Source organism: Propithecus coquereli, unplaced genomic scaffold (assembly GCF_000956105.1).
Source record: "Propithecus coquereli isolate 6110/MARCELLA unplaced genomic scaffold, Pcoq_1.0 Scaffold355, whole genome shotgun sequence".
Lineage (NCBI taxonomy): Eukaryota > Metazoa > Chordata > Mammalia > Primates > Indriidae > Propithecus > Propithecus coquereli.
Genome location: NW_012149230.1, coordinates 570,687 through 590,260, shown reverse-complemented (window position 1 = coordinate 590,260; position 19,574 = coordinate 570,687). Strand labels below are relative to the sequence as shown.

Below are 19,574 nucleotides of genomic sequence, written 5' to 3'. Positions count from 1 at the left end.
CTTTAAGTGTGAAAGCATTTCTTACACTCCTTTCTATCTTCTATAGCAGGTTTCTCAACCTTGGCACAATCAACATTTTGGGCCAGATAACTCTTTGTTGGGCAATGGGGGGGATGTCCTGTGCATCTTAAGATGTTTAGCAGCACACCTGGCCACTATCCACTAGATGCCATTATCGCATTCCCCCACCCCCAGTTGTAACAACCAAAAAAAAATGTCTTCAGGCGTTGACAAATGTCCTATGGGAGGCAAACTTGCCTCTGGTTGAGAAACACTGCCCTGGAGCTCCCATAGAAGCCTTTGCAAAAGGTGGGTACTTTTTAAGTATCTGTGGACTATACGGGGACCTTATCTAGAGATTATACATGGCACATCGAGGTGATCCTGAAGCAAAACTAGAGGTCTGGATTACAAGCAATATGTAGGGTCTGTGGCTGCTAGTCACATTTGTTTGCTTACTTAATTTTAAAGCTGATGTAGGTTGACATGTGGCACAGAAAACTTAGTAGTATAATAACCTACATGTGTTCTGATGTATGTAGAACATATAAAGTGATGACATGTAGGTTATTATATTACACATATATGGCTGATATATGTAGCACTTTAACACAGATGAGACCTGAAGTAGCAAAAGAGATAAATTAATACCAATCCAAAATACTAGGTTTCATATTTCTTACATTTCATGTCATTCAATCTCACATTAAATACAATTTTAAAATAAAGACAATCAAACCTACCTTCACTGCCCAAAAGTCACATGACAACAACAAGATAATTGTCACCATACAAGCAATAAAGCTGCTGCTGAGCAATTCACAGAGAAGATAGACGATAATTGCACTGACTCGGAAGAATAAATGGAAAAAGGATGCCACTGGGTGTCTGAAAACCAAAACATAACAAAAGAAATGCAGTTACATTTACTACAGGTACTAGCAGATGGAGATGAAAAATGTTTTACCTATGACATAACCGTGAAGTTTTGTCAAAATAAGATGACTTGAGGAGGAAGCAAATCTCCTATCTCTCTTTTTTCTTAAGCCCCAGTATTTGACTAGGCCCTGTCATCACAGAAAATACTGTATGTAAACATGACTTTAACCCCTCATTGAATACAAACTTTCACAAAATATATAACAAGAAACTTTACCTAGCTTGGAGAAATAAGGAAACTATAGTCTTAGAATTTGAATCCTGTTTTCAAATCATACCAAAAGAATTTCTAGGCCCTCTGAAATCACTTCGGGCATTAAGACAAAGTCACTGTCAGGTAGAGTTTTTTTGGTTTTTTTTTTAACAGCTTATTGAGATATAATTCACATACCATACAATTTACCTATTTAAAAGTATACAATTTAATGGGTTTTAGTACATTCACAGTGTTGTGCAATCATCACCACAACCAATCTTCCAACTTTTTATCACCCCAGAAAGAAAACTCTGTACCCACTGGCAGTCACTCCCCATTTACTTCCAACCCCCTCAGCCCTGGGTAACCACTATTTATCTTCTGTCTCTATAGATTCACCTATTCTGGACATTTCATGTAAATGAAATCATACAATATGTGGTCTTTGAGGACTGGCATCCTTCACGTAGCATATGTTTTCAAGGTTCAAATAGAATTTGATTTCATTAAATGAATTTCTTTAGACTAGAGAACTAAATTAGAATAGAAATTTGTTGGCTTGAGAGTTTCATGGTTTTGATACAAAAGATGTAATTCTGAAATTTGCACAATAAATCAAAATGTAATGTATCTACAGAAACTATATAATGAAATGGTGCATCCTTAGAAAACAGTAGCAAGGAATTAAAAACACAGGTGTTGAAATAATTGGATTTGCTGATTTAAAAACTCTGTATTAAAGTAAAATTCCATATGCCAATTATTCCCAAAAACATCTGAAATGTTACCTTTGTCTCATACTAAATATCAAACTAGCAATACACAACATTCACAAGCACATTGCAGCCACTTTGCCTTGAATCCCATTGGCTGCCACGTATGAACAGAACAGAACTGGACAGCAGCATGACTCGGTAAGCTAGCCTCATACCTGATTTTGGATTTTTTTGGTCTGTTAGTTGTCTCCTCTTCTGCATCAAACAGTGAAACATCTTCAGTGTCATCATTACTGTCCTAGTAGGCAAAGTAAATATCCATGAAGCAAAATGAAATTCAGTATTTACACAGCCACCACACGCAAAGTCGCACAGTCATTGAAAGAGAAGATAAAATTAGGACGTGGTCACAGCAATCCACAACCTAGGAAAAGGGCATGTGCAGATCCCCCCTCCCCACCCCAATCATCTGGCAGAAGCCTCCTGTGGTGATCCAACAATCTGCTGCTCCTCCCCTGCCCCTGGACTGCCGAGCACCACGAGAAAACACCGAGAAAACACCGGAGTGCAGGAGACAGTCCTGTAAACTTATTAACACATTATTTTCAGCTGCTCTCTCCCAAGTCACAGAGAAAGCTAAGGCTATCAGGGATAAACTTGATGTTTTTGGCTACAAAATCATCTGACTGCATCCCTGTTTCCATGACTCCTACTCACAACTCCTTCTCTTCTTATCCAAGGCCGAACAATTATTTGTGCTCTGAATCTCTTCATTTGATGCCTCCTCAGGGGCTCGTTCCATCATTTTTCCCTTTGTTTACATATTTACACTTTCTTCTATCTTCAGGTGTCTCTATTAGATCTTTCTAATCAGCATATAAATTTCTTCAAATGCCGCTTGTTGGGAGAAAAAGATTTTTTATAAGCCCTAATCCTGAATCTCCCCTTCAATCTTCTACCTTCCATTGCATTCCTTCCTTTCACCACCTTGGGCTTCTGAAGAGTGGTTCACACCTCAAGTCACTGCAATTCCCCCTCAGCCTCAACCACAAGAAGCTGTTCCTGTGCCTCTCCTAGTGCCACTCACCAGCCTGCCCTGCACGAACTTTGCAATGGCCCCTCTACATACACAGGATAAAACTGAACTCCTTCATGACTCTCCCTTCACTAGAAACTGCAGCAATACCGTCACTACACGGTCCCTGAGAACACTACGGTCTCTTCCATCTTTCTGCCTTTCACGTATTTTGTCTACTCAGAAAACTTTTCCCGTCCCCATCTCCTACCTAGCTCACCATCGGACAAACACCAAATCATCCTTCAAGTATCAGCTCAAATACTGAAATACCTGAGAAACTTTCCCTGAAACTCCCATGTTCCCATGACACTTGGACAAATCTCCACTTGAACAATCATCTCAGGGTCCTCTTACTGCAAGTCTGCCCCCTCCTATCTCCATCTAGACTAAACTACTAGAGGACAAGGACTGTCTGTACTGTATGCAATAAGTCCCACCGTCTAGCAGAGCAACTGGCCAAGTGGTACAATATTTGTTGAAGGCGTGATAAGCAAAGGAGGCAACTACCTATAATACACAGCAGACTGAGATTGGTACTAGGAGAAATCTAAGTGCAAATGGGAACCAGGGAAGGAAGAGAATCATTTCTACTAGAGAGCACTGGAGAAGCTTCCTGGCAGAAAGTTTATCAGCCAGGTCTTGACAGTCCACGTGGGCCTCCTGCTCACTCTAGTCCCTAGACTAAGTATACGTTCAAAGGCACAGATGTGGGAATACAGGAAATGGCCAAGTAGCCCACACGGTAAGTGAAGGGTGGAAGAAGCAGAGTTATGAGCTAAGGCTGGAAAGACAAATGGAGTTAGATCTATGAGACCACTGGTTCTCAACCTTGGCTACACACTGGAATGCCTGTTTGGGCTTTTTTTTTTAAAAAAAAAAAAAAAAAAAAAAAAAGCTGGTATCTGGATCTCACTCCCAGGGGTTCAATGTAATTGCTCTGAGGTATGATCCAGGCATCTGGATTTTTTTAAAGCTCCCAAGATGCTTATAACATGCAGCCAACATCCAACATATGATGTTATGAATAAAAAGTCGAGGCCTTCTGCTCTTAATCCCCACTGTTGAAGCTCCATCCAGTAGAGACTTTTTCACATCAGATCATTCCCCTACTTAAAACCCACAGCACTTCAAATAAAAAACCAACTCCCTATCTTGACCCATCACAATCTATCTGGTCTCTGCCCACCTCTAAGACCTTTATCTCAGGCCATTCTCCCTTTATTAAATGCACTAGGCTTAATAATGCCTTCTCTCACCCCTGCAAAGATGTCTAGGTTCTAATCTCTGAAACCTGTGAATATGTAAATTTATTTGGCAAAAAAGAATTCTGCAGATGTAAACAGATGTAATTAAATTAAGGGTCTTGAGGTGGGGGAATTATCCAGGTGGGCCCAATGATACAATCACAATGGTGCTTATAAGAGGGACACAGGAGAGTTAGAGTCAGAGAAGGTGATAAAATAAGGAAAAGGAGAGATCAGAGAGGGATCTCAATGTCATGCTGATGGCTTTGAAGATGGAGGAAGGGACCACTAATCTCTAGAAGATAGAAAAGGCGAGGAAATGGATTCTACCCTAGCACATCCAAGAGGAACAACACCCTTCCCACACCTTGATTTTTAGCCCCTCGAGACTCATTTTGTACTTCTGACCACCAGAACTGTAAAACAACAAGGCATTTATAAGGCACTAAGTTACTATGGTAATTTGTTACAGCAGCAATAGGAAACTTACACAGTAACTAATCTCCAGCCAGACTGGCCTTCTTTTTAGTTCCTTAAACATGCCAAACTTGCACCCCATCAGGTCCTTCTGCACAGTCCTAGAACATTCCTCTTACCCTGCTCTTTGAAAGACTGGCTTATTCCCATTCCTTCAGTAAATACAGGGCCCACCATATGTCAGACACCGATGTAAGCGTACAACCAAAAAAGGGACAAATAGCACTGCACTTTCTGAGTTGCATTTACTGAGGAAGACCATGGGCACAACAAATTTTGGGGCAAAATCAGAAGTTTGAATTTGGATAATTTAAGATGCTACTATGTGAACTTCAAAAAAAATCTGAGAGGGAGAATCATTGCAGTGTTTGGAGCATAGGACTGACATGTTCTGACTCACCCATTAAAAAGAAAATTCTGGCTACTGTATTAAGAATCTGGAGGTTGGGGGAAGGGGGAGAGACAAAGACACAAAGTAAGACACTAGTCAGGAGACCACTTCAATAATGGAAGCAAGAAGTAAGGGACTGATTCAGGGTGGATACAGTGGTGAAAAGCAGACAGATTCCGAATACATTTCAAGGTAGAGCTGACAGGATTTGCTGATGGGTTGAAGGTAAGACAAAAGGAGTCAAGGAAGATGCCAGAGATTTTGTCCTGAACAGCTAAAAGGACAAAGATGTCAAAGAGAGACTGTGGGCACTCCAATTTTTAGAGGTCAGAAAGAAAAGAAGGAATAGGTGGTGGGGACTGAAAAGGAAGTACCGAGCAGTGGGAGGAGAGCCAGGAGAGAGTGAGAGGTGGTGTCCTGGAAGCCAAGTGAAGTGCTTCCAGGAGTAGGATCGGAACAACTGTGACAAATTTTGCTCACAAGTAAGATTAAAACCAATTGACCACTGTAATTTTAACTGGTCATCAGTGACCTCAATAAGGGCAGTTCAGTATGGCAGGGCTGGAGGAAAAAGGCTAACTAGAATGGATATGAGAGAATAGAAGAATTAAGAGACAAATATAGACAAGTCTTTCAAGGAACAAAGACTGTGGTGACAGCTGAAAGGGCATGTGAGGTCAAGTTTTTATTTTTTAAGATAGGAGAAATTAAAGCATGTTTATATGCTGATGTGAACGAGCTTTTAAAAAGGAAAAAAAAAAAAAGACTGACCATGCAGGAAAAAGAACTGCTGAACAATGCCTTCCAGTAGGCAAGAGGGGATGGAAACCAGAGAACAAGTAGAGGGGAGGGCTTAAGAATGGGGCAAAAACAGTTCAGTAAAAGACTACATGGGAGATTATGGGTAAAGATGCATATAAGGTAGGCAGGTGGTGTGCAAATTCTCTTCTGATGCCTTCCATCTCTCAATGAAACAAGAAGCAAAGTTATCAGCTACGAGAGAATAAGGGAATAAATGTTTGAGAAGAGAGAAGTTCCAGTAGTTGCATAAGGAGTGTGAGGGGACTGTGGAAATGTAGAAATGATTGCAGCACTGAGGGCTCACTTGAGGTTCATAGTCAGAAACTTACCAAGTGGGAACAGTCAGCACGGTTGTGTGTTTCTCCAGCCTCATTTGGCCTGGGTGCAAGTTCAGACAGCTGAATTTAACCATCAATGGATTTTCTCCACTCAAGTCGTCATCTCATAAGTGGCCTTTCTGACCATAAATCCTAGCTGTCCTATCCTCAGATACTTACTATTTCATCACTCTGTCTTTGCGATTTATTATTATCTGAAAATATCTTTAGTTATGTAATTTATCAGGTCACCCACCTCCTTTACTGCCCCCATCTCCTAGAATCCACTCCCCCAATCTGACAATTCAGGGCAAGAAACCTGTGTACTGTTCACAGCCCTATCTCTGGGCCTAGAACCGTGTCTGGGCCATAGTAATCCCTCAGTAAGTTATTTGTGAACCAAAAGGAAAAATACTTAAGATAATCTGTGACTATAAACAGTAATTTTCTTCCTAAAAGGAAGAGATTATTAATCTTACTAATCTTTAGCTGTAAACCTGTGGCCTATAATTAACGCTAAGAGCAAAAACGTGATAATCACCATCAAAGTTAGTTTGCTATCAATAACTTGAAAGCAGGGCTCTGGCAGTGTACTGTTCCTAAAAGATCGCAGCGCATCCCTAAGGGTCAGCTAGGAGGGAGCAAAGAGATGCCCGCAGGCCGCTCCCCCTCACCCCAGTTTACGCACTAAAGGCTGAGGAAAGAGAGACCACCGCGACCTCACCCCTGGAGCGCCGCTGCAGCCCAGCACGGGGTCCACCTAGCGCTCAACGTCTGCGGACAATGGGCTTCTCCACAGCCGCAAGCTGCCCCTGCTCAGCGCCGCCTGGGTCACGCCTCCACCAGAGCCCTTGGAGCGCCCAGCCGCCCTCCCTGGACAACAGCACACGGCACTCCACTCTCGCCCGCCCACCCCGGTCCTCCTGGAGTTCTGGTACCGGGAAGAGACGCTCCACTCCCGCCCAAAGGACCCTGCAGGGCGGGCCCCCAAGAGCCACCGCCTCTCCCAGCGCCCCTCACCTGCTGCAACATAACGACTCTGCGCCAGCCCCACTTCCGGGAGCCACGTCAGCGAGTCAGCCTCCAGGTCCGGACCGGAACTGACGTATCCATTACCACGGACCAGGAGGGGCCTATATACAAACCCCCGTCCCGCCCCACTTCCGCTTTGAGGCGCCTCGCGGGCCGAGTAACTCTGTGGGCGGGGCGGCCGGGGGCGGGGTCTCCTGGGGGCGGGGCGAGGAGGGCAGACCGGGCGGGAGCGAAATCTGGCCCAAACAGGAGCGAAAAGGAGCTGGGAAAGGAACCCAGGACCACAGTAGGCTCAAAGGGGAAAGCTTCGTGGTTTGTTACAGGGAAATGTTTACTGTCTACTGGGTGCAAACTCTAAAGTCATTACCGCCGGCGTCGATGCCATGAGTGCAGGGGTCGGGACTTAATTATACCATAATTTAATTTTGTCTGAGTGTTACACAATGACATGGATTTTTGTACCGTATCATATTTTGTGCTTTAAATTTTAGAAGCAATTAAAAAAATAAACGTGCGCTTTCGAAGGGGTAAAACGTTAGTAAGAAGAACAAGGCGAGAGGACGATGAGGGTATTATGGAAGGAAAATAATCTTAGATGTCAGGAAACAGTAAGGAATGGTAGAGACCGTGCGCTCTGGAGTTTGGGGTCTTGGGTCCTCTATTACCAATTATATAACCAACCTTTATGTACTTCTTTTCTTAATCATAAAGTGGGGGTGATAGTGGTATCCTTACAATGTAAGTATCTTGCAAATGGGACACGTTATTTTTATTACTGTTCTAGGTCCAGCCGCTCATGATGCGGTCTTGCCTGGACAAAGGACGTAAAATTTAAGGGGTGTTAGGTCTTTGAGACGGTGATGATAACAGTATCCTGTCTGTCCAGCCTAGTCAGACAGCTGTTGGAAGGATCATGGAATAATGTTTATTCACACATTTCCTTAATTGAGGGGATTCTATCCATTAAGATCACAACTTAAAAGTTGTGTGCCAGTGCTTTCTTAAATCCAATACTTGAATAATGAAGGGGGAAAAGCCCTGCATTTCTCAAAGGAGAGATCGCTTGGCAAAGCCATTGCACTGGTGCCCTCAGAGGTGAAAAGCTGAAGCCGAGAAATCCGGGCTGTGCATCCAGACTGCCCATGCATGTTTTCAGTGGCCCATCCATTGTTGTGGAGGTTCTTGGAGTTGTCTTTTTGTTACTTTTGCTTTTGTTATGCATTCTATTTGAATTCATTACCATCCTTTAAAATTTATGGCATTTCTCAGAAAAATGTGAATTTCTGGCTTTTCTTGAAGAGGCAAAAGATCAGGCCTTGCTGAGCCACTGAGTAGTAGGCTTTGTATGGGGCTTGAGCTCGCCAATGGGCCATAGCCCGGTGGGCTGCACTTCTGAATTACTCATCTGGTCCCTGACACCATCCTCCAGAGGTTTAAGTGGAAACATCAACACACTCAATATTAGTGTCCCTCTTTGTAGACAGAATGAGTATGCTTAATTCTCTTCCATAGGAGTTAGCCCTGAGAAGGAAAAGCACACAAAACATTCTCCAATGCAATAGGTCAACACCATTGAGAACTTCCCCTTTTAGATTCTTAACTGAATTCACTGAGTTTCATCAGTCTTCTACACAAAAATACCAGGAAACTCCAATGCATTATTCTGACATAATCCCAGCACTTGATTTGCTGGCAGAACTAATAGCCCTAAACTGGTAGTAATATCTAATTTCCAGTGATCACCTCCCCACCCTCCATCAGTGAAACTCGGCTTCCCTAAGTCTCACTGAATGGTTTTCAGTGGGAATACAGATGCTGATATCTCCCAGACTCCTTGCATTTCTTACTTTGATGATATCAGTTCTTTGGCTCATAGGAAGATAATTAGGAGTTCTCAAGTTAATTGTAATTACCAGGGAGGAAATAGTAAAAAAAAAAAAAAAAAAGGCCAAACACCAACATCCACCTGACTTGGTTTTCTGTTTATCATAAGACATGGTAATTCCCCAAGACTGGTTTAGATAAATACATTTTGTCCAAGTTCAGGGGCTGCAGTTTTCCCTTGCTTCATGAAATTATCAATAGGCAGGCCTTTGATCTTCCTGATCCATGCAGCTTTGCTGGCTTTTCCTGGATCAACCACTGCAGTGGACTCCCTCACCTGATATTCCTTCATCCTGGCTTCCCTGTACTCTTTCTCCTCCTTCACGGTCAACAGCATGAACCCAGTGTTCATTCTAAGGGGATTGAGGGCTGTGCATAAGCGAGCCCGTTCTTTCTTGAGAGACAGGGTGCTCACATGTGGAGCAAGCATGTGGTGCTGTTTGATGACCTGCAAACTGGTCAGGGGGCCCGTACGGTGCACTGCCCCTTCAGTTGAACTGGTCACTTGGTCTTCCTTTAAGCTACCTGAGAACTTAGGGCGGATAATCAGGGGCTGGGGGATGGTGGACTGGACTCTGGGACTATGCAAAGAGTTCTTAAAATTGGGCTGCAACTTCTGGGTTTCAAGGGGAACATTGGTTTTTTTCACATCTATGGGAGGATTGCTGAATCTCAACCTGTCAACTGCATGTTGGACTGATTTTCCTTTGAAATTCAGGACCTTCCTTGGGTGCGAGATTGAAGGTCCCCAGGCATCAATGACTTGGGTTTTAGGCCTATGGGGATAGGCAAACTCCCCTGAATTATGAGCTTGCTGCAGGGCACTGACAGTCAGGAGGAATCGGTCAGGCGACATAGGCATTTTCCAGGACTTTTTCTTTGGGTGATGGATCAATTCTCCAGGAGTTTCCAGTTGTCCTTGTTTTCGTACTTTCATCACATCATCTGCTTTTTCAAAGAAAAAAAAAAATCAGCATTCCATGGAAAATATTAAGTACTCATGCATGAAAGTTAGAGCCATTCTAACAGCTAGGCATGCTGAAGTCTTTGTTGCCTAACAGGCATGCCATCACCTGGGCAGACATCCCCAGTGGTATCGGAAATGGTGATACCAGAAATGATTTAATGATTTAAAGAAGTTTTTAATAAATATGCCAGTATTGTGTAAAGTGTGTTTTAGCCTCTAGATGCGACTCCAATGGTCCACATATTTTTTAAACTTCCTTTTGGGGAAAGACCTTCACATACCATATATGATTCACACAAAGCAGGCTTTGTAAATGTATAGTAGTAACATACCTGTATTTTAAACAACAACAATTGTATTGCAAAGTTTGATCTCTACTTATTGATTAAATTTGACTCCAAATAATCTTGGATGTTTCCCAAAATCAAACCTGCCTTCAAAGAATATATCACCCCTGGGTAATGCAAAATAATCATAACATGACTAAAAGACGGTTCCTCCAGAGGAGTTCCCAAAATGTTTTGAACAATAGCGGCAGGTCCAAAAGTCACTGACCAGAATAAGAGATTCCCTCTGCCATAGTGTTTTGTGGTCAAAGCCTCAGAAGTGTCTAAGTTAACAAGTTATAACAAAGTTATAAGTTAACAAAAATGTCTTCACAGGTGAGCAAATCTATAACGTCCCTTCCATTTGGGCTTTTCAGTCCCTACGATACCACACAGAAACACTGAAAGCATCATCCTTATTTTACAAAAAGAAATAACTGAGTCATGAAACGTAGAATTCATTTGCTTAATCCGACCTAGCAAGTAAAATCTGTACCCCAAGCTACACCAGGGAATAAAATGCAATGGCGTATTCAGAATATAATTTTCCTCGGCCAAATAGGTTTTAGCCCAAGATGTTTGTGTGTGAACACACTAGGACAGAATGAAACTTCAAATTTTCCCCGAACCTTTACTTTGCTAATTAAACAATATTTTATTATAACATATAAAACTGAGTGAAAATACGATGTCAAAATCTTCCCTGCTCTTCTTCCAAACCCCAAATAATGCATAACTTTTCTCTTTTTATAAAAAAGAGAATTGTGATGAGCTCGTTTTAATTTGTCTTTTTCACATGATAATATATTGTGGATTGCTTTCCAAGTTACTATATATGGATCCTCCTCAAACAATTTTTAGCTATATATAATATTCCATAGTATAGATTTTTCATTATCGGCTCAACCATTGCCCCCAAGAAGTGAGGAAGCTGACTGGCTGGGAACAGAGGCAGGCTGTGAGCCAAAAACTGGAACCTTGGGTCTTAGAAAGGTTCTCCCTCTATGGCCTCAGTGTAGTAAGGGGACAATTAAGGAAAACCAGTCACTCTTAGGTGAAGCCAGGCATTGCATTCATTCTGAATTCTGAAAGATAAGCAAAGTTGTTGGCCTGCTGGAAAACAAAACTAAAATTGAGAGACAGAGACAGAAAAAGAGAGAAAATGAGTTCTGATCTCACCACTAGTTCAGAATAAGGTATCACCATTCGTCTTACCTCCTGCCTCAGATTTTGCTTCCAAAGTCTCTTGCCCACCATCCGTGCCATGTGCTTCCTTATGAACAGAATAAGCTCTCTTCTTGCTATCTCTTTGGGGCAATTTTAGCTTTTCTTGACTTTGAGCTTGCTCCATTAACATTGCTAAATTGAGATTGAGATTTAGGAAGAAAATGTAGTCATGGTATACTTCAGTTAGGTGTGAATGATAACGGCATAATAATAATAATACTTGCTTTGAGCTTGCTCCACTAACATTGCTAAATTGAGATTGAGATTTAGGAAGAAAATGTAGTCATGGTATACTTCAGTTAGGTGTGAATGATAACGGCATAATAATAATACTATAATCAGTAATAATGAGGGCTGATAATTGGACTGATTTTCACCCAAAATATCACCATTTTGGTTTTTATGGGTACATAATAATTGTACATATTTATGGGGTACATGTGATATTTTTATACATGTATACAATGTGTAATGATCAGTTCATGGTAATTAAGCTATCCATCATCTCAAACGTATATCATTTCTTTGTGTTGGGAATATTCCAAGTCTTCTCTTCTAGCATTTTGAAATATACAATAAATTATTGTTAACTATAGTCACCCCACTGTGCAGTTGCGCACTGGGACTTATTCCTTCTCTCCAGCTGTATTTTTTGTACCCAGCACCATATCATTTATTGCCATAGGAACTAAGTAGTCACCTGGAGAGACTAGGTCCGATCACATCCTGGCTCCCCTCCCACCTACTTTCCCACTGACTTATGAAGCTTAAGCATTATCTGAAATTCTTGGTTGCCTCTTCTCAAGAGGGAGCTAACTACGTGTGGTGCAATATGCTTGGGAATGATCTATTGGTGTTCTCTATAGATCTGTAGATCCAATTTTACATGCCAAAGACAGGACGGGTAAAAAGGAGTCTTGCTACTCTAACCTACACATAATTTATTCTTTGGATGTCTTACAAATGGCATGAGCCATGCCTGCACCCCGACTTACACACACACACACACACACACACACACACATACACACACACACCCTGGCTTTATAACTAAGATTTTCTAGCTACACATATCCTCTCTCAGAGCTCTCTCAGAGGTCTAAAGAGAAGACATTCTGTATAGAACACTTTTCTGCTTACAGTTACTTCTTGTCTCTGTCCTGAGGAAATAGTTATATTTAATATATGTTTGAATTTTGGGGGGTGAGGATGTTGTTTGTTTGTTTTGTTTTAATGGCAAATATTAAGGCTGGTCTTACCTACTGTAAAAAGATTCTAATAAGTTTGAAAATCTAAACCTTGAAAATCAGGCTAACAAATATTAGTAGTTTGGCAGATCGAAGAGAATGGGTCCGACATTCCTGAAGGGTTAGGATTTATGCCTCAGGAAACCACTGGCCAAAATATCCCACAGAGAAACCAGTCCTGGGCCCCCCTCACCTCCTCCACTGATTGTCACTGAAACTGCTGGGTTTGGCTCCTTTACCTGAAGATAACTTGGCCGCCTTCGGGACAGCACGGGACTTGTGAGGTTTACTTGACAGGAACTCCGGGGTCACAGTTTGTTTACTGGATGCAGAGTCTCTCAGGCTATACATCTGAGTGCTAGACCTGGAGAGAATTTCCGTGAGTCCGTTTTCTTCCTTTTCGTCCCCTCTCTCCTTCTTATTCTTTTGTTTACTTCTTTCCTGGGCATACTGCCATTTTATGGGCTCAAACTGGAACATGAGGATGTTGCTTTCTGTGTTGACCACCATCCTGGAACCAAAACAACAAGATTGTCCACAAAAGGAGCATGCAGGCCACCAAAAGACGCATCGTGATCAATTACCGTCCCCTCCAATCCTGAGGCCCAGGGAACAGTGCCCAGGTAATGGCCACACTAACAGGCTAGTGTAGGGTGTTGGAGAGTCGAGGGCGGTAAAAGGTGTCAGGCCATGCAGCAGGGGTCACTTTGTAGCTCTTTTCTTTAAAAAATAAATGTGAATGGACACATATGTTCTGATTGTTTCACTTTTTAAGTTAAAATACTTTTAAATGAATTTCCGTTCCTAGAACGAGTGCCAGGTACCTAAGGTGCCCAGAAGCTTAGATACACTGATGTCTTGAAACTCATTCCCTTTTTTTAAAGCACAGCTTCCAAACCAATGTTTCCTTTGCTGCGATGGCAATGAGGCAAACTCTGTAATGGGGAGGCGTCCCCTCCTCCAGCGACCCTCCACACGGACCCCACACTTTTCACGCTATCACTCCAGGATCTCTGTGCTTTATAAAGCAGGATGAGTTCTGTCTTCTCTAATCCCCACTTTTATGCCCCGTAGACAAAGAGCTTTGGAACTTGCACCCTTCCCCAGCCCTGCCTCCCCCACCCACTGGTTTCTGTCATTTACACAAAGCAAGCAGCCTCTCAACCCCGTAGAGATCTCCTATAACTGTAAACAAGACATGGAGATTCTATGTGTAGGTTCTTTTCTGCTCCAAAAGGCTGCAATTTTAAGACCTTAACTGTTAACACAAACTCTCTAGAAAAGTAGCTTATTTTGGCTGGAAACGCTTGAATGGAATTTGGGGACTCATTCCAATAAGAAATCTCTTTTGGACTAATTTTTACTGCAGCCAAAAGGAAATCATCTCTCTTTGGATGCTGACAATGAGGAAAGGCCAGAGCTAATTTGTTTTTTACAGCATCATTACTTCATAACTGAAAAGTGTTCATTTATTGAGCCTTGTTACCAGGCTACCCCCTTTAAGATGATATATAGTATTAATGAAGTTTCATTAAAAGGAAGGCAATATGGTTCAGAGAGATTAAGTGATGTCTCAAGTGAGCCTGAGGTACAATTTATAAGTTGATTCTATTTGGTTATTTTCACACAATATCCCTCTGAACCTATTCCTGTGTAATAAGCACAGCACCATATACCATTAGTGCAGTCATGGTACTGGTTTCTGTAAGCTCACCTGCTCAGCTCTCCCTGACTGGCCCCCTGCTGCTGCCGTCCCCACCATCCTGTAAGTCTCTCTGCATTAGAAGTGGGCATCAGAGACAGCCCATGGAGCTCCAGGCAGCTGAATACACAAGTCAAGAGCAAGCAGGGGCCACACTTTGGCAGAACTATGGTCCTTACACAAGAGCTATCCTGCACCCATTGCATGATTTCCCCAAACACCCAGAATGGATGAAGAGTCAAAATGAACTATGACTGCTTCCTGATTGCTAAGTTTTGTGCAAAGCCTAATTAGTCCCCCACAAGACTATTACTCCACTGCAGCCAAAGTTGGAGGGAAGCACGTCCACTCTCTTCCTCTGACTGCAAATCCAGGGCTGGGATCCCAAAGGATAAAAAAAATCATCCAGACAGAATTGCTCGTGGTTCCGACCTCCACACCTACCACACACCTGTTGCCCTGAATAAAGAAGGACAGCACAGGATCACCTCTGCCATTGGCTTTTATCACCTTCAGACAGTTCCCATTGAGGAAATTGTAAATGCGGATCTTGCCATCTGCACAGGCGCTGATGACCCGAAGGAAGAGAAGGGACACGTGAAGCACCTCCCTGGAAGGGAACAGAGCAACAGGCAATACCCGGCAAACTGCTTGGGCTTAACGATAGTTTGGAGTATTTTGTGTGTGGTTGGGAGGCAGTGGCCATAACTGTCTTTGCCAGCTATGTTCGCCAGCATTTTATAATCCTGGGTGTAAACCATGCACTTTCAAGGCATACCTCGTCCTGTTCTACAGTTACTTTTCCTGCAGCTAGGTCACAGTGCCACAAGGTGGCAAAACAAAAAGGCTGATGTCACAGGTTTTTGTTTTTTTTTTGGTCTAATATATAGATGACCATGTTTTTCTCTTTCAATTTGATTCCTAGCTATCTACTTATACAAAAGTAATGCTGAGAATTATTTAATGTTTTGATTCCTTGTAAAATAATATTATATAAAAAAGAAAAAACAAGATGGAAAATGATTATATAAAGCAAAACCTTATATTTCAGCAGTTCCTTTTTGGTCTTAAATTAGTGGCTTTCCTTCCTTCAGTGAAACATGCTTAAGGAAAATTGTATCCAGAGATGAGATTTATGAGTGTCCTTTTGTGATGACTAGTAGGAGAAGAGAGGAGAGCAGAAGACCTAGGTAGACTCTCCAACAAAATCCTCCCTACAATAGCCGGTTCACACTGGACCTCAGATATGTGGAGTATTCAATTCTAAGAACTATAATTATCCCATTTCTCTTAATGACACTGAAAAGTTGAATTTAATGCCACCAATTTGTTAAATTCTGTATACAAAGCAAGTCCATCGATCCCTTCCTTGTCTGTCCAGCCAAGCCCATCCATGGCCTAGCTCATGTGCTACCTTCTCCGAAAAGCCATCCCCTATCTCAATCTCCTCGCCACATCCCCCCCCTTCCCATCACACATGTACAAACACTTCAGGTATACCATCAAATTCTCTGGGCAGAGCTCGTGTCTTACTCATCACTGAGTGCTCATTACCTAGCACAACACCTAGCCCATAGTAGGCCCTCAGTATATATTTGGTGGAAAAAAAGACTGTCTGCTCATGTTTTCAGAGTATGGTCATTTCTACAGCATGTTAAAAGAATATCTATCCATGCCATTTGGCCTTAGCCTTGGTCAGATCCCAGGGCCAGATGAAGATTTTTCATGGCCCTAACCACGGACAAAATAGAAATAACAAAGACCTCAAAAGGCAGAAACATGCTTAGCCCATTCAAAGGACACCAAGGAGGCAAATGTGACTTGAACCCCTCCCTATGTGATTGATAGATAATATAGATGATAGTTAGAACTAAGTTGTAAAATAAATATTAAAAAGTACAACAAAGTTCTAATTTTTTCAAGATGAAAATATACTAACTTTGTTGGTGCCCTAAGCAGCAACTCAGTAATTGAGCACTGGGAGAAATGCCCTGTGACAGAAGAGTTTGCCTCTTTGTGTATCTCTTTTGATCTTGCTGAGCTGATCCTACACTTCCCTTCTCATAGGTTCCTGTGACATTTGGTGGGTCAGTCTATGCCACTGTAGCCTAGTGATTAAAAGCATAAGCTTTGGGATCAAAAAACCTGGGATCAAAACCTGACTCTACCACTTACTGGCTGCATAACCCTGAGGAAGTAACCTCTCAGTTTTCAGTTTTTTTCTTCTGTGAAATGGGGATAGTAATTTCTTCCTCACAGGATTGCTGTTAGGATTAAATTAATTAAGGTATTTTAAAAACTTAGCCCAGTACCTGATACAATAGTGATACTATGATATTAGAACAGCCCAGTCTTCTTTCGGGTTTTATCTCTGCCTTAGAAATAAATTATTTATCTCCTTCTTTGCTCCTTTGCTCCTTGTTCATCAAAGACAATGCAGAGAGTAATGTCAGTGAAAATGATAGATCAAAGAACTCCGAAATTCAGCCCTTCCATAAAAGCAATGGAAAAACTCATTTTAAAAAAAAAACAAACAAAACATCAGAATCAACTTTTCCAGAACTCTGGGAAAAAACCAAAGGTGTGCAACAACCCAGAGAGTGCTTAGACAAGTAAAATGGCTTTGTGTCAGTAAGAACAGTGAGCTTTGTGGCCTGTCAAACTGCCATAATCCCATTTCTCACTCCCCAGCTTAATGGTAGCCATGGATATAACAGCCCACGTTCCTGGTACTGGAGGGAACAGAATGGACTTCATTCATTATTTGACCTGTCTGGTAGCTTCCTGGAAGACTAGCTCAAAAGGCTCGTGTTTATGTCGCCTGACTAGGAATTCATCCATTGTTAAAGCTGCTACCTGGGGGGCATTTGTTGAAAACATTTAAAGGCAAATGTTTTAGTTACTGCTATCTGAGGCAATAGATGTCCATTAGGGAAAACAATACACTAACCAGAAAGCTTTGGAGGAAAGGCTGGGAATGAAACGTCCATGAGGGTTTTGAAAAACTCAGACATATTCCTGGAAATCTAAATGGCCACACACATGCCCAGGGCTGTGCACATGCTTAAGAAAGACCTGAGAAAGCCCTAAGCTCTCTCCTCTGGCTAACCTTGATATTCTGTGCGAGCAGGAAGTGAGGGCTAGGATAGAGTTGTAAACTACCTGGCTGAATGTTGAAGTCTTCCAGCAACAGGCACACAGAGCCCCTTGGAAAAGACTGGGAAAAAAATTGGTTCTAGGCGTTCAAATAAATCTCTGTCCAGTCATTTGCTCACCACCAAGCTAATAAAACAATACAGACTTCACAAGATTAGTTCAGAAAAGTCCCTAAACAAACAAAAACTATTAATACAATAAGCAGCAACAAAAACAAACCTTGGGGACAGGAGAAAATCTGATTTCCAGAGTTGTGACATTGTAATATTCAAAATATTCAGTTTGTGATTCGGGCCTGTAATACTAGCACTTTGAGAGGCCAAGGCACGAGAATTGCTTGAGGCCAGAAGTTCAAGACCAGCCTGAGCAACATAGCAAAACCCTGTTTCCACAAAAAAATTTAAAAAAAAGAATTAGCCAGGCATGGTGGCACACACCTGTAGTCTCAGCTACTCAGGAGGCTGAGGCAGGAGGATCACTTGAACCCAGGAGTTCAAGGCTACAGTGAGCTATGATTAGGCTACTGCCCTCCAGTGGGGGCAACAGAGCAAGACTGTTGTGTCTTAAAAAAAAAATTTAAAGAAAAAAAATTAAAGAAATTTAAAGAAAAAATTTTTACAAAAAAAAAAATTTTAAGAGACAGAGTCTCACTCTGTCACCCTGGCTAGAGTGCAGTGGCATGTAATAGCTCACTGCAACCTCAAACTCCTGGGCTCAAGCGATCCTCCTGCCTCAGCCTCCTAAGTAGGCGGAACTATAGGCATATGCCACTGCACCCTGCTAATTTTTCTATTTTTAGTACAGACAGGGTCTTGCTCTTGCTCAGGCTGGTCTCAAACTCCCAACCTCAAGCAATCCTCCCGTGCAGCCTCCCAGAGTGCTAGGGTTACAGGCATGAGCCACTGCACCCTGCTAAAAATCCATTTTTTAACAAAAAAATTACAAAGCATAAAATTACAAAGCATACAAAGATACTAGAGAATATGGCCCATACACAGAGAAAAACGTAATCAATGGAAACTGTCCCTGAGAAAATCTAGTGTTAGACTTTCTAGACAAAGTCTTTAAATCATCTGTTTTAAATGTGTTCAAATAGTTAAGAAAATTATCCCTAGAAAACTAAAGAAAATTATGATAACGATGTCTCACCATAGATAATATCAATAAAGAGTTAAACATTACCAAAGAATTCAAGTAGAAATTCTAGAGTTGAAAACCATAATAACTGAAATAAAAACTCACTAGTGGGGCTTAACAACAGATGCAAGCAGGCAAAAGAAGCAATGTACTTGAAAAGAGGTCATTGAAATTATCCAGGGTGTGTAACAAAAAGAAAAAAGATGAAGAAAAGTTAGTGGAGCCTCAAAAACCTGTGACATCATCAAACATATCGACATATGCATAATATGAGTCTCAGAAGGAGAGCAGAGAAAGGGGAAGAAAGAATATTTGAAGCTCTAATGGCTGAAAACTTGCCAAATATAATGAAAAACATTAATCTACACACCCAAGAAGCTCAACTCTAACTAGGATAAACTCAAAGAGACTCATACCCAGAATGCATATGATCAAACTGTCAAAAACCAAGGAGAAACAGAGAATACTGAAAGCAGCAAGAGAGAAGGAGTTCCTCATGTAAAAAGGATCTTCAATAAAATTAACAGATGATTTCTTATCAGAAGCCATGGAAACCAAAACATAATGGAATGACATATTCAAAGTGCTAAAAGGAAAAAAAAATAACTGTCAACCAAAAATTCTATATCAAAACCATTCTTAAAAAATGAACGAGGAAATTAAAACATTCCCAGGTAAACAAAAACTGAAAGTTACTCACTGGCAGACCTACCTTATAAGAAATGTTAAATGGAGTC

The 19,574-nt window shown here is 41.7% G+C and overlaps 2 protein-coding genes across 3 annotated transcripts in view; both read right to left on the bottom strand.

The window, feature by feature from the left end:
- The window catches only part of LOC105816108 (Golgi apparatus membrane protein TVP23 homolog B), a 20,518-nt gene extending 13,185 nt beyond the window's left edge, over positions 1–7,333 (bottom strand). For both annotated transcript variants that reach the window (XM_012651436.1, XM_012651437.1), the window contains exons 1-3: positions 7,180–7,333; positions 2,067–2,149; positions 744–888 (exon numbers count right to left, since the gene is read on the bottom strand). In XM_012651436.1, the coding sequence (XP_012506890.1) occupies positions 744–888; positions 2,067–2,149; positions 7,180–7,191 (240 nt within the window). In that variant the 5' untranslated portion in view covers positions 7,192–7,333. The remainder of the gene's footprint in view (positions 1–743; positions 889–2,066; positions 2,150–7,179) is intronic.
- Positions 7,334–9,167: 1,834 nt separating this feature from the next.
- LOC105816075 (F-box/WD repeat-containing protein 10-like) overlaps positions 9,168–19,574 on the bottom strand; it is a 55,644-nt gene continuing 45,237 nt past the window's right edge. The window contains exons 17-19 of the mRNA XM_012651390.1: positions 14,996–15,154; positions 13,082–13,353; positions 9,168–10,023 (exon numbers count right to left, since the gene is read on the bottom strand). Coding sequence (XP_012506844.1) covers positions 9,209–10,023; positions 13,082–13,353; positions 14,996–15,154 — 1,246 coding nt within the window. The 3' untranslated portion in view covers positions 9,168–9,208. The remainder of the gene's footprint in view (positions 10,024–13,081; positions 13,354–14,995; positions 15,155–19,574) is intronic.